At 37.4% G+C, this 15,893-nt stretch overlaps 1 protein-coding gene across 4 annotated transcripts in view; it reads right to left on the reverse strand.

Moving 5' to 3' along the window:
• Positions 1–15,893, reverse strand: part of DENND5A (DENN domain containing 5A) — an 83,841-nt gene that overhangs the window by 45,792 nt on the left and 22,156 nt on the right. For all 4 annotated transcript variants that reach the window (XM_058159565.1, XM_058159551.1, XM_058159557.1 and 1 more), the window contains exons 2-6: positions 13,824–13,895; positions 13,192–13,301; positions 10,404–11,064; positions 4,683–4,870; positions 3,641–3,961 (exon numbers count right to left, since the gene is read on the reverse strand). In XM_058159565.1, the coding sequence (XP_058015548.1) occupies positions 3,641–3,961; positions 4,683–4,870; positions 10,404–11,064; positions 13,192–13,301; positions 13,824–13,895 (1,352 nt within the window). The remainder of the gene's footprint in view (positions 1–3,640; positions 3,962–4,682; positions 4,871–10,403; positions 11,065–13,191; positions 13,302–13,823; positions 13,896–15,893) is intronic.

Below are 15,893 nucleotides of genomic sequence, written 5' to 3' on the forward strand. Positions count from 1 at the left end.
TACCTTTTTCTTTGTTATACATAATGTTTCCATTTCTGCAATGGCAGTGTACTGTCTGTATCAAATCTCTTTTAAATACACATAGTTTTATACACACCATAACTATAATCATTATTCTCATAATACATACAATATAATCACCCAATACAATTTAATCTATAATCAAGTATAATCCAGTGTTATATATATACGGCTCTTCGGCTTTGAAATGGAGATGAGCACCGCCCCCTAGAGTCAGCAACGACTAGCATGTATATGCGAGCGGAACCTTTACCTTTACATATATATATATTTATTCGGGTTTTCTCCTGCGTAAAATTAGAGGTGTCTTGATGACGTTTCGACAAATCCCATTCGTCATCTTCAGGCTAGGTGCTTACAGCTTCATGCTTCTAGGAGAAATGTGCTTCTAGGAGAAAAATTGCATTTCTCCTAGAAGCACGAAGCTGTAAACACCTAGCCTGAAGATGACAAATGGGATTTCGTCAAAATGTCGTCAAGACACCTCCAATTTTACGCGGGAAAAAACCCGAATAACCAAAGACCTACATACGAACACCCGCGAAAACCTCAGAAAACATATATATATATTTTCTGAGGTTTTCGCGTGTTTGTATGTAGGTCTTGGTTATTCGGTTTTCTCCGCGTAAATTGGAAGTGTCTTGCCGACGTTTCGACGAAGTCTCATTCATCAACTTCAGGCTTCAGCTTCGTGCTTCTGGGAGCAATGTGTGATTGCAGCTGTTTCTTCCTTTTTAACTGCTAGTGGGGGTTTGAACTGATTGGGTGGAGCTTGGCTGTGCTCTGATTGGATGGTATTTTTTTTTGGTTGTTTTTTTTTTTTGTGTGCTCTGATTGGCTGGGGGTGTGTCCGGTTTGGGTGGGGGCTTGGTTGTGCTCAGATTCGTCTGAGTTGCAGGGGGATTTGAGCTGGTGAGCTGCATTGCTGTTGTTTGGCTTCGTGTTTGTTCATGCTGTGTGGGCTGTGTGGGAGGTATCATCTCGTTTGTTCATGCTGTGTAGAAAAACGCCCACACAGTATGAACAAACGAGATGATACCTCCCGCCTACCAGCCATTTGGAAACCCCCCCTAATTGACAAACGAGTCCCTAACACGAGAATGACACCAGACCCCCACTCATGAGGTCCACACAGGATGTCACCACCACACATCCACCCAGAAAGCAGACCCAAATCCACACTAATCATGAAGCACAACCAAGGACCAGAAGCCAGACTGCAGCTGCAACATTAGCCATTTCAAACCCCTCCAATCCATACATACAGCAGACAGACACCCACTATGAAGATGTAGCACGACCACAAACATGAAGCCAAACAACAGCAGTGCAGCTCACCAGCTCAAATCCCCCTGCAACTCAGACTAATCTGAGCACAACCAAGCCCCCACCCAAACAGGACACACCCCCAGCCAAGCAGAGCACACACAAAAAAAAACCCAAAAAAACCCCCATCCAATCAGAGCACAGCCAAGCTCCACCCAATCAGTTCAAACCCCCACTAGCAGTTAAAAAGGAAGAAACAGCTGCAATCACACATTGCTCCCAGAAGCACGAAGCTGAAGCCTGAAGATGACGAATGAGACTTCGTCGAAACGTCGCCAAGACACTTCCAATTTTATGCGGGAGAAAACCCGAATAACCAAAGACCTACATATATATATATACACACACACACTTTTATTTTATTAATCATCCTTAATTTATAAATTACTAACTTCTGCTTCTATTTTCTAACCATTTATAAAATAGGTCCCAAGTTAAATAGTACTGTTCCTCTTTATCCTTAATTTTCATTGTTAACCTGTCCATTTCGGCACAGTCTAATCTTTTCTTTATTACATTTTCATCTATAGGTGTATTTTCGTTTTTCCAATTCTGTGCATACATAATTCTCGCTGCCGTTATCACATGTAATATTAAATATGTAATTCTTTTATATTATTTTCCTGGTAATATACCTAACAAGAACAATTCTGGTTTTAAATCTATTGTCATTTCTTCTAACCACCATTTTATCTTTAACCAATATTTTCGCCATTGGACAGGTCCACCACATATGGTAATAGGAACCCGATATCTGATTACATTTCCAGCACTCTGGTGATATGTTTTGGAACATCTTTGCCATTCTTGCTGATGGCAAATGCCATCTGTAGAACATTTTGTAAAGGTTTTCTTTATATGTTGTGCGGAGGAAAATCTCCAAGATAAGTTTCAGTTGGAGTTGGAAACATTAGACTAACAAGATGGATAAACTGGTATAGACTGTCATTATTTTTTTTCTGATTTCTTTTGCTTTGGAGGGAGGGGGGTCATCTTAAATTTTTAATTGTCTTTTTCTATTAAAATGTTTTTATATTCCATACTTATTTTTTTAAAAGATTCTGTGATACTTTTTGCCTGACTTAATCAGATTTTACCTATTTGCCTTTTAAAAAAAGATGAAAACAGTCATATTTGGCATATTTAGTAGCCAGTTTCCAATCATTATTTCACAGAGTCTTCGGAGAAGGGCGGGTATAAATGTAAATGTAAACAAACAAACAAACATAAATCTTCTAACAGAAGAGAATGCATATGCTATTTACAGTATGCATTATCAATTATACCACAGGTTATTTAGTACCAAAACATGCTGTTATGAGTGTTAAACAAGTTGTCTTTACTCCTTAACAGTATAATGAAGAAATAAAAGGGAAACATTGACATATCAGAATAGCACTCTTTTTTGTGTCAACATCTAAGAAATAGTTAACTGGTATCTAACTAAATTAGGAGGAAAACACCCTGACAACCTGATGAGAAAATGCTTACCAAATTAATGAAACAATCTCATTATTATCCTTGTAGGTATCAAGCTTTTAAGTTTAGTAGACAGTAAATGGGAATAAAGCTAATTAGCCAGCAAAGTCCAGGAGGGGAAGGAGGGAGGTTAAAAAAAAAAAAGCAAGGCAGCAATTGCAGCAGGGTGATTAAAGCTTTGCCTCTTTGTGCACATGTGCAATCAGGGGTAAAATGCACTTACCTTCGCTACTAGCTCTGAGATGTGAGCTTGCACGTGCTACGCTCCCGTGCGCTTCTTCTGTGTATGTGCAGAACCTTCTGCACATGCTCAGAGGGTCAGCGCATGGGACGTGATGACGTCCGGGCGGAGAGCTGAGCGGGACGGCAGTAGTGCCGGGGAAGCATCAGTGACTTGAGCGGCTTTGCTGCAGCGTCGAGAGGGCGACCGAGGCCGGTCACTCTCTTTGGTATCAAAGCCCCTTAACCCAATGTGTGAAAGCTTGCAGCTTACAGGGAGGGAGATCTGAATTGGTTTCAGTTCAGCAAACCGATTCAAATCATCCCTACCGCCTCGGCCAAAGCAGGCCGAGGTGGTCTAATTTCACCTGTCTGTGATGTCAACACATATACAACATGAGCAGGACTTGGTCTCCGTTGTCACCATAATCAACTTGATTTTCTGACTCCCTGCCCAGGGATTGACTGATTGTTTTAAAACATTCATATGACCACCAAGGATGTTGCTGTTAGTTCAAGATAAAATTTTCCAAATACTCCTGCATTAAACATGCATGTACTGTTACAGAACTCCCGTAACTATTACACAATTTACCTTTTCTAGACTAACTCCTGTTCTTTTAACAAGTGCTTGCAGTCTTGCTAGGGTTTCATTTTCTTTCAGTAGTTCATAAGAATTCATAGTTGGTCCTCCTATGTTGCCATTTCTCTTATCAGAGACTATGTCACAGGTCCTGAGACTTTTCATCATCTTGGAGGCACTTTCATTGCAATGTAGATTTCCCTCAGGTGGAATCCCAAAAGCCATAAGTACTTCAGAGACTTCCTGAATGAATTCAAGCTTATTTGGAAATTGAGGCAAGTCTTCTGGCAACTCAACATAATGGTTGTCTATATCCACAAAACACAAATTTGCCTAAAAATTGAAGTAGGAAGAGAGATAAGAGTAATCATAAGCAAAGGTTAAACTTTTAGTGACACCTGTTTGAAATATGCATACTATGTCTTTATTTAGTGAAAGACATGGAAATTTAATAACAAAAATAATATAAAACAATGCAACCCTTTTTTTTCTTATGGCCCCCCCTCTAAGCCTCATATACCTCTGTGACTAGCCTCATAGTTGCTGATATGATTATTATAATTATATCTAAAAATATATTGCCCACACTGAGGACCACTGATCTAAAGGATCACAGGTATTCCATACTCAATATAAAAATAGATATTTCCCTTGTTGCAAAAAACATTTAAGTGTTCCCACTTCACCCTCTCCACAGTTGTATAATGGCAGCAATTGTACAATGGCAGCAATATACTGTCTGGCTGTTTTTTCCCCTCCATCTATTTAGAGCAAGAGAAAGCAGAAGGAATTTTAACTCCTCCTGATATTGATAAGCCATAGGCTAATCATAGGAGCAGTTGTCCTATTAAGCAAATAATGAGGCTATGAAGAGGTTGAGGAAAGAATAAATGAGTGGTGATTCTGGTTACAAGGCATTTCCTCCCTTAGTAAACTATCACTCTTCTTCTAAGGATTCATGTGCACAGCAAGAATAGATTTGAAATGAATTCAGCATTATTTTTTGTAACTTTGAACAAGCAATGAAATTAAACTTGATAAAAAAAATTCTCACCTCTTGAGGGAGCTCCAGTTTAGACCGGTCATCAAGCCCATTAGAGTGCAATCCCATTAAATATGGGACAGGAGCGTCTAAAAAATGTAGGAGAGAGGCTGGAAGGATGGGAACATAGACATGTTGCCATTGGAATGGAAACATCAGTGCTGTGATTGTCTCTGCCACAGTCATCAGTCTCTGGTAATCTGAAAAAGCAGATCAATTGAAAACAATCCCTTGAAAATTATCCTCAAAATTTGATTGGCACAAACTTAGAGCCTTTATTCACTGACCACTAGGGAACAAATAGATTGAATGAAAATGCAAAAAAGATAGATTGAATTGTTTTTATTTAAAAAAATTAAATATTAAAGTTGTTAAAGAATAGGGACTAAATATGAAATAAATATTCACTTCCTTTGAATGGAGACAGATAATCTTTTATTTCTCTTAACACCTACTGTATTGCAAGTATACCAGTAGGGTGAAGGGATAAAGGTTCTGTCAAATCCACAGAATCTGCTATGAGGTATTGTAATTTCAGTGGATTAAATCATATCCTCTGGGGTTTTTTTAATACTACATGAAATAATTAAGTGTTTCAATTACAATATTCATAAAGCCTATTCATAATATCATTGTACTAATCTTAAGAACATCCTTTATTTTAATCCACATAATGATCATATGTTCACATAGCTTAACTACTGTAGGCTAAGCCACAGATTTATTTTAACTCACCACTCAGAAATGTGATCTATCACCATGCATGTATCACAGGTCCTAATGACATTATTTGAGTTCAACATACATTACATAGAAGTATGGTCTTGAGGGAGGAAACAACTATACTGTTCTGTCCCCCTCGCCTCAGTCCGAGCGATGACTTAATTAGCCGGCACTATCAGCTCTGGCAATAAACTAGCAAGCGTATGCCAAGTATCTCTGTTATCTCCCTTGATGCCGATGAGTCAACAAATAATACTTCAGCTCTAGTCAAGCAGTTAATTTGCCTGCTATGAAGAGGCATAGCAGCCCTCGCTGCTCTTATATCCTGTGGGGTGTGGCTCCATGACTCAGCACTTCCTAGGCCTGCCCCAACCCTGCTTCTGTTGTTCCCGCCTCTCCTGCCTACGAAACCTAGGGTCCAGCCAGACTTGATTGCCATCAGCTGGGTCTGGAGGCGTTGCCTGGGGGGGGAAAGAGTCAGGGGACGGAGGCCTTGTTATCTCTTCCACCTGGCCTGCCTCTGGCTCCTGGAGCTGAGCCAGGGAAGCTGGTGCTCCCGAGGTAAGTCCTGATGGCCCTTCCCCCTCACTTTCCAAGTCACTTTCTGGCAGGAGGCCTGGCTCGGGGGGCGCAGACACAAAATATACTTTCTGTTGCTACCCAGCAGAATATGTTTGAAATCTATAGTATTATCACTCTACTGGTGAAATGATTTCATTGGCTTGGATCCTGTATGACCTGGGGGAAAGTATCTGATTGCTGGAAATCATGGTTGGAGCAGCTAAAACTCTGCTAAGTACTATAAAAGGGCAGAACATTATCGAGACTAGAAATTTTAAAAGAAAAACAATTCCTTCACCCAGCTCAATACTTCTTTCTCGGAACTGCTAGAAAGCTGCATATTGTGCTCTAAACTGCGAGAGGAAGTAGGTAATTAAAACCAATCCCAATACATATATACAGAGATGTGAAACTATGAATACAATTAATATTTACATTTAGGCAGTGGTGGGATTCAGCCAGTTCGGTTGTTAACTTTCTGAGCAGTTTGGCAAACTGGTTGTTATAAGAAATCAGTAGGGCAGAGAACCAGTTGTTAAATTACTTGAATCCCACCACTGCATTTAGGTCAAATGCAGGTTTGAAAGCTTACATGCAATTAATGCAAAAAACACAGCAGGAATTGGCATTCACAATTGCAGTATTGTAGCTATGGAATATATGTGACAGTTGAGGTACCTCTTGCCTCCCATACCAGGGTTCTCCAACCTTGGCAACTTTAAGACTTGTGGACTTCAACTCCCAGAATCCCTCAGCCAGCAAAGCTGAAGTCCACAAGTCTTAAAGTTGCCAAGGTTGGAGACCCCTGTCCCATACTACTGTCATGCAGTACTTGAATACATGTACTTGCTGATATATTGTCACTATATTACATTTGTAATTATGCATTCCTTGGATAACAATTTAGAACAAATAGAGCCATAGCAGATTCATCAATAAACACAGGTCCTGATGCAACTCCTGCTCCAGAAATATTATTCTCAAATCTTTTGTGCATTGTTACTGTAAACCAGTGGTGGGTTTCAAATTTTTTTCTACCAGCTCTGTGGATGTGGCTTGGTGTGTGTGGCATGGCATGGCATGGCATGGCATGGCATGGTGGGCGTGGCAGGGGAAGGATACTGTAAAATCTCCATTCCCACTCCACTCCAGGGGAAGGTTACTGCAAAATCCCCATTTCCTCCCAATCAGCTGGGACTCGGGAGGTAGAGAATAGATGGGGGCGGGGCCAGTCAGAGGTAGTATTTACCAGTTCTCTGAACTACTCAAAATTTCTGCTACCAGTTCTCCAGAACTGGTCAGAACCTGTTGATACCCACCTCTGCTGTAAACTAAGCAGTATGGTCCTAGGGTCTTTTTATTTGACTTTGGTCTTTCTAACTATCATGTTATTGACGAAGGTACAATAGAATAAATTAAAAATAGGTTCTTGGATCCTATAATTGTTTTGCATACAGCTGAGGTCTCCAGAAAGATCAGCTATATTGATACACAAAAAACATCAAAAAAATCATGCCTTATCACATTTTGTTTCATTGATTATGTCCCACTAAATTGACTCTTAGCTACACATAGATTTTCTCTATTACGTTGTACCAGACCAAATGACTATTTGGCTAGTTCTGTTTCTATAGCAACTAACCATATACCTCATAATACATCATGATTTTAATAGCACCAGTTACTATATATTACAATTATTGGGGGCAGGGGGAGAGAGCTTATTTATTTATCACATTTATATGGTTGCCCATCTCACAAAAAGTGACTGGGTAGTGTACAACAGGGATCCCAAACCAGGCTGCGCAAGCGGTGGGCAAGAGAGGAGGTGTGCGCAGCTCTACTTGCACGAGTGGCAGGTGCTCCCACTCGTGTGCACAGCTCCATTTGCGCGAACAGCAAGTGCTCATGCACAAAATTCCATGGATTTGCATGTGCTGATATGTGCATCTATCCCTCACATGGAACCATCCCCAACCCCGCCAGTCCACCAAGCTGGAAAGGCTGGGGACTGCCAGTGTAGAACGATCAATTAAAATAATAAATACATAAAACAATCATTATTAGAAGTATAAAGCAGTCATCATTAAAAAATAAAATCACAAGGCACAGGAGAAAGTGAATGAGCCACTGTGATGCAGCCAATAAAAGATTTTACCCTGGAATCCCCAAGTCTGATGACAAAACCAGATCTTGAAGGACTTTTTGAATATCAGCTTGCCACGATGGGCTTTAAAGGGCAAAACCAGAACCTTGAATTGGACTCAGAACTAAAGTGGCAATTAATTCTTCCCGTTCTATCTGTAGGTCAATTCCAAAAAATTTTTACAATTCTTGCTGGAATCAGACTGAATCAATTCACTGCAGGATTAATGCCTCTTCACTGTAGGTTATGGACCAAAAGTCCAATATGCTAACTCCAGTGTAAGAGCAGTTTTTTAATTTCCCAATTTAAGACAGGGAAACTGGGACAGGGAGTCATCCAACATCAATGCGTAAGTGAGAAGTAGAACAGTCTTTTCCCTTTCAAAAGATTTTAAAACAAGTGAAGCATGGTAAAACATACATTTCTAAGTAGCTGCTCAGAATTAAGTTCAAGTCTTTATTCTGTGTTTGGTAAGAAAAGGCAAAAAATAAAATTACCAATTACACTTTCTCATTCGGGACCACTCATTTATTGAAAGCCAATAAAACAAAACTAAGAAATAGAAAACACACATACACAACTTTTAAACAACTTTGGAAAAGCTTCAGAATCTCATAATATCTAAGTATGCATATGAGGCAAAAGAATAACATTTTCATGAGGACTGGTGTCAAAATAAAGAACCACTCCAAATATTTTTGCACATCCCACCTATTTATTTGTTCAATGTTTGAGCATCAATTTTGCATCTACCTGCAAGAAACACTCCCATTTACTTTTCTACTGAAATCTTTATTATAATACAAAAAAGAAGAGTATATTGTTAATGTATCATAATAATGAACTAGTTTGGTGCAGTCCTTAAGATACTGACCTAGAGAAACTAGGAAACTGAATTCTAAGTCTGCCTTAGACATGAAAGCCAGCTGAGTGACTTTAAGCTAGCTACCATATTTTTCGGAGTATAAGATGCTCCGGACTATAAGATGCACCTATCTTTTTTGGTGAGGAAAACAAGATAAATAAATCTGCCTTTGCCTCCCAGCAATTTTGCCTCGTTGCAGCAAACAGCCTGCTTTCCTTTCCTTTTCAGCATAGCTTGATTAGCAGAAGAAGAAAAAATCTGCTCCTAGCAATTTACCTCCTTGCAGCAAGCAGCAATAGGCAATGGCAATACCTGCAGCCTGAAACAGCTGAAAGTTGGAAGGCCGATCCAACAGACAATCAACTTGTGCTAATTAGGCTATGCTGAAGCTGAAATGGGCTGTTTCTTCTTGCTGCTTGCTGCAAGGAGGTAAATTGCTGGGAGGCAGAGGCCAAAGGGTGGGGGCCAGTGGGTAGGCGGGGCTACATTCGATGTATAAAATGCACCTAAGTTTTCACCCTCTTTTTTGTGGGGGGAATGTGCATCTTATACTCCGAAAAATACGGTACTCTCTCTCTTAGCCCCCTATCTTGCAGCAGGTAGGAGGATTACTATAGGTATGTTCGCTACTTGAATTATATATTGAAAAGATGAGATAAAAATATAATAATAATAGCTACTAAATATCTGCAAAAATGCTATTTGACTACAGGCAAGAACTGGTGGGACTACCAAACAGACAAAGTGAACTAAATGAAGAAACTAAAGTAACCTGAGACTTTAGAACTCCAACAGACAAGCACTGTCACAAAGCACCCCAAACTTAACAATTATTGATAAAATAGATTAAAAAATCTAATAGCGGATCCTATAGTGCCCGGAGACAGCAGAAGACAAAGAACTGAAACAAATAAAACAATACCAAAAAAATGCTGTAAATAGAAGAATGTCTTTAGCAAAAGAAAGCAAAGATAGTACCAACAGTAATAGGTACCTAAAGTGTAATCCCAAAACATTTGTAGCACCACTTGAACACAATTGGCATTGACAAAATAATCATCAGTCAATTGCAAAAGGCAGCTTTACTTGGAACAGCTTACATCCTATGACAATACATTTAACACCATCTAACAATAACATCTGCCTATCGCAAGTCCTTGGGAAGAATTTAAAAGGTGAATAAAATTGCCAAATCCAGTCTAAACATCTGACTGACTGTCTGATCAACAATAATCATCACCAGTCAATTACAAAATGGTTCACCTTTGTGATGATGCCTTTAATATCATCAATATCTGCCTATCCTAGGGCTTTGGGAAGGACTTGACAGGCAGATAAAAATGTCAAATCCAGTCTAAACATATGGTTATACAATAATAATAATGTAGTATTTTTATGAACCTGCCTATCATTTGCAATTTAAAACAGCTATACTCACGTTGTGAATAAAGCAGTATCTGAAATTCCAAAAGAGCACAGGTGAAGAGTTGAAGCATATTCTCTACTCCAAGTAACTCAAAAACATCTTTGACTGGAAAATCAAATAATGGCAATTCATTGGTGCTTGGCCTCTGGCAGATTATAGGTCCATAAACTCCTGAAAACTTTAGAGATCTTCCTGCTGGAGGGAGAGGAACTTCATATAGAATGTTGTAGATAAAGCTTTCCAACGGTAATGGTGGTGGCTGAGGTGAAGTTACAGCTTGATGGAGTTGTTCAAGCACTTTCCTACATGCCTTCATGAAAGACATTGGAGTGATCAGACAAATACACTTAGAGACATAGAGTGTGTCTCTACTAATGTCGTACGAGTTAAATCGCTGTAGTTTTGATACAGAGGTACCATTACAATCCTCTATAGTGCTAAGGTTATCTTTATCATTTGTGGATGGAGCATGAAGAATATCATATTCCGCATTGTGCATGAGATACAATGTCTGCATTGCGCTACAGATTTGTTTACTGGTAACTTCCTCATAAAATGTTAGAGAAAATCCAAATGTCCGTGATCCATCTTCACGTGTAATGATGAATGAATGAAACTGAGGTTCTCTGGCATCAGCTTGTGTCTTGAAAGACAAACCCTTAGGCATACATAGCTAGGCAAGAGAGAAAGGAAAGTTCGAGAAAAAATTATATATCACTTACTTGAATACATTTTTCACTCTCAGTACTAAAATTGATTTGAATCTTAAGTTTCTTCCTATGGTTCATATTCATGGAATATCTTTCCTATCTCCTCATTCCCATTTGCAGTTTCTTGACACCCCCCTCACAAATTTATTAACCAAACCTTTCAAAATGCCGTGAGATATAGTGCAACAGGAGTAAAGATACTGAAGAAGTTATAAAAACCACACCCAATATAACTAAAATAAACAAAGGAATAGCTCAAGTTCAAAACCATTAGATTTCACTTGAAATAGGACTGTGCAATGCTCTGGATTCAATTCAGAACAGGTGCTTTGGAACAAGGGTCTCCAACCTGGGCAACTTTCAGGCTGGGGGACTTCAACTCCCAGAATCCCCCAGCCAGAATTCTAGGAGTTGACATCCGCCAGCGTGAAAGTTGCCCATGTTGGAAACCTCTGCTTTGGAACATACAAGGGCACAAATGCTGCACTGTATTAGGATTGTGTTTCATCAGTGAGAGGTGGCTGATTTAATGAGTTGTAGACAAATAGTGCTTTCATATTCCTATGAACAACCTCTTTTGATCAAATCTACAGCTTTATATGTTCCTTAAAATGTCAAACAGTGGAAATAAAATCTTGAATCCAAAATCATTCCAATTATTTTTTAAAAATGCCTCCAAACCATCGTTAAATAGAGAGAAATGTAAATGGACACTTGTTCCTCTTAAAATAGAGAGACAGATTTGTGGTCAACACATTTATTAGTACTATTTAATTTCCCACATATTAGAACAAGTGGATTTAACTGTATAGCTACTCTGAAAATTCTTATTCTGAATGTTATTCACATTAATGTCTTAACCCCGTTCAAAATTTACAAATATTAATTTTAAGCATTTTTTCAAATTCTCCATTTTTTTCCTATGCAAATGAAATAAGCCTCGATTTTTAAAATATTGGTAAAAATACCAAAGTACTTCTCTTGTCTTAGCTATAACACTAAGAAAACACTCTAAAACTGTAATACTTTCCCGCAGATTAAAAATAAACATGATGAGTATGCTACACAGACATGCACACAGACGAAAATCTATGTCGTTTGTATATAAGGGACTTATAACCCTGAAATAGGTAAGTACTACAGAATCCTAACTCATTAGCATCAATAGCTAACCTCTATAGTTGTGCCCTAAAGTAGTTTTCTAAAGATCATGGGGAAATGATAAGAGTTGGGACTAGACGATAAGATTTTGAAAACTTTATCTATATGCCATTTTGCATCTCTAAATGGATGCCTTTTCTCCTTTCTCTATCATTTGGGAGACAAATCTTTATTTCATTTCACTTTATTTTATGGAAGAGTGTTCATTCTTATTTAACAGATAATTATTTTATTTTATTATAATGTCTTGAAATATTTAAAATCTAATTTAAAATTAAAATAAATAACAATATCTTAAATACACCTATGGCAGGAATTTCTGGTCCTGTTCTAATTCTTGGGCAACCCAAAGGGATGAAAAACAAATGCTGACAATCTATATGCAATCTAGAGGGTACATGTTCTGTATTTCAGTGTAGTTTAATTACTATATAAGTGGGTGCGGTAGGTACAGAAGATAGTTTGACGTTTATGTTCAACATCAGATTGGCCATCCTGTGCTATACTCTTGTCTTATTGCATATATATTTATGTAGGTGGAAGCAGAATCCAGAAAATAATAGAGAGGAGTATACAATTCTGAAAAATATAGTGAATGTTTAATAGACATATATATGACTATAGTGTATATTTGGAGGTCTGCATCTTTTTTTCTTGAAACTCACTTCCCATCATTCCAGAATTTCTGTGTAAATTCATTCTATTATTTTTGGATTCTCCAATACAATAGTATTTTAAACAGCTTTCTGGTTGAAAGACCAGTTACAGTTCTATTTAGATTCTTTTACTTCAGTATGATTTGAAACAAACCTAAGAGCAGAATTATACAACCAAATATGCCCTTGGGATGCATGTACAAAGAAAATTTAGTCTGTATCACACCATATTGATTCAAGAGCAAAATGGAATGTAAAATATAAATTACCAACCATTCCCACGGCATCCTGATCAAAAGGATTCCATTCTACATTTTCTGGATAACGAGCCAGAACTTTGGACTTGAATGTGCGTCTTAATGGAGTTTGCTCAAAATTTTCACCTGAAAAATTGAAAAAGAAATGATCAATCACAGTATTTTCATTCAAAGTTTATTAATGTAGATGCTAGAAAGAACATAATTAGGAAGTAAAGAAATATTTGAATTTAGTCCTTTTAATAGAAGCAGGAAATGCAAAGTAGTGATTAGCAAGAAAGAGGAAGCAGAATGAAATTAAAGTATTGATAGTGCCTTGCATATAATTATCTAGTTGTGCTTTTCCTTATATAAATGCAACACAAGCTACTTCATTTATTGTAAATATTTGTACTTTAAAACCAATTCCCACTTTAAAATTAGTTAGGAAAAGCATACATAGATAAAAGATGCAAAACTTAAATAAAAAGTTTAAATATACATAGCATCAATTTTAATTTTATTTGGTTTTTATAAGGCTGGAATCCATCATCTGTTATAAAACAATTCTGTGAAGGAAAATCTAGAAGGCACAGATGGTCAAGGGACAGAAATATTAGAAAAGAAATATGAACCAGAGTTTTGATTATTTTTCCTCCTGGTTTTTACCTTCTGCTGAACTTGAAATGAAACGGCCACCACCATCTTGGGCTTTAGAGGCCTGTATATACTGGCATAATGCTATATAACAAATAAAAAGAACACTGTGTTATAATTTAATAGTGTCAATACTTAATATGTCTACAAATCTATTTCTTAAAAATTCTCAACAAATAATCACTATTTGCTAAGTCTAATTCCACTGTATTTGTTCTATGTATGCCGAATATGTTTAGACAAAGTAATATCTAAAAGAAATAATTAATAGAATTCACAGAATGCTGTGAGCTACTGTAATTTCTATATATTCTACAAAAGAATCAGCTGCATTCTTAACAGAAAGCCTCATTTTAAATATGGAGTAATAACTTTAGATCGTTAACTATAAAATGCATTCTAGGTCAGGTGTGGGCAACCTGTTCCCTTTTTTGCAGTTTCATCTCCCTGAAGTCATGGCTAGCATGTGGTATTGGGAGCCTATAGCTCATTGACATATTAAGGCCAAAAGTAGACACCCTTGTTCTAGGATAACTCATAAATAAAAACTCATTTGTTCCCCCAGCTACAATTAATTGGTTATTAAAATTACTAAAGGAATATACTCCTTGGAATGTATGGTTTTGGGCAATCAATGTAATTTCATATATAATGGGGAAAGAAAAGCTATATATGTGTGTGCCTTCTAGTATGTGTTGACTCCTGGCAAGGACCTGAACAATCCCTGCAGTTTTTATAGATAGCCAGTTTGATGTTGTAGTTAAGATACCAAATTAGAATCCAGGAGACTGTGAGTTCTAGTCCAACATTAGGCCCAAAGTCAGCTGGGTGACCTTGGGCCAATCACTCATTCTCTCAGCCCGAGACGTAGGCAATAGCAAATAACTGCTGAAAAACTTTGACATTTAAAGATCACAAGTAGACCACCCTTGATCTAGGTTAACTGTCCAAATAAATACTTTTATAGCTATTATTAAGAGAATTAAGAATGAATTAATTCTCTAGAATTCAGAATGCACCCATCTCTTCTTTTCAACACTGTTGCAACTGCTTGTTTGTTTGTACCTTCTTCTGGATTAACCTGAACCAAATCATGATTTCTTTTGCAACTATAAAAGCAAGTAGTTAGTATTTTAAAAGGCATATAAATAAGTACTAATAGCAATGAGGCGGAGTAATAGGTCCAAGAATCCCTCAAACTGACAGAAGGAACACCCTACTGGGAAATATGGGTTTCAAAAGATAACACGAATCTGACTTCCAAACCATTTTACTATGTCAAAATTCAAATACTGCACAAAATTCAAATGACATATTATAAATAATATCACATGTTTTTCCAGGTAATATTCTCTAAAATTGTTTTATTGGTAAAACAGTTCCTCATTATATAGAGAAGCTGTACTGCCTCGGCAAGTTTCACATTACAGTAAAGAAAAACAGTACAGTAGTGTTAAACACCACTGAAGAAACTTAAACCAGAAACATACTACAGAGAATTTAATAAAGCCAATATTTTTACAGCAGTATTTGTCACACTTTATTTCCTAGGAATGAAATCCTAAGAGGAGGAGATTTTTAACTCCAAAATTAAATGTTATCACCTTCATGAATTGAATAGGCAATGAGTATGCCAAGTGTGACAGCTGTTAAAACAATAGAGAAGAAATACATGAAGCATGCTTCAAACAAGCTTAAAGCTTTTATCACCATCTGCAAAGCGGGATTGTGGGGGAACCATTTACTGTCCAATGCATTCTGATTAAGGGACAAGCAATGCTGATTTTGGAACAGTTGCTGTTAAGAGTCTTTAATTAATTAAAAATGATTCCAGTTTCAGCTTATATCCTTATTTAAACTGCTTGGAAAACCTTGGAAATACTATTTATACAAAAATATTCAATTATCATAGGAACATACAACTTCACAAACATAAAACTTTTTAAGTGGGGTTTTATCATTGTTCTTCGAATAATTTTTAATAGGTGCTAGCTAAATTGAATTAGATTTTTATATTGTCTTTTAATTCTGTTTATAAATATTGTTTTTATGTTGGCTGTAAACCACCCTGAGTCCTTCGGG

The sequence above is a fragment of the Ahaetulla prasina genome, chromosome 1, assembly GCF_028640845.1.
Source record: "Ahaetulla prasina isolate Xishuangbanna chromosome 1, ASM2864084v1, whole genome shotgun sequence".
Taxonomy (NCBI): domain Eukaryota; kingdom Metazoa; phylum Chordata; class Lepidosauria; order Squamata; family Colubridae; genus Ahaetulla; species Ahaetulla prasina.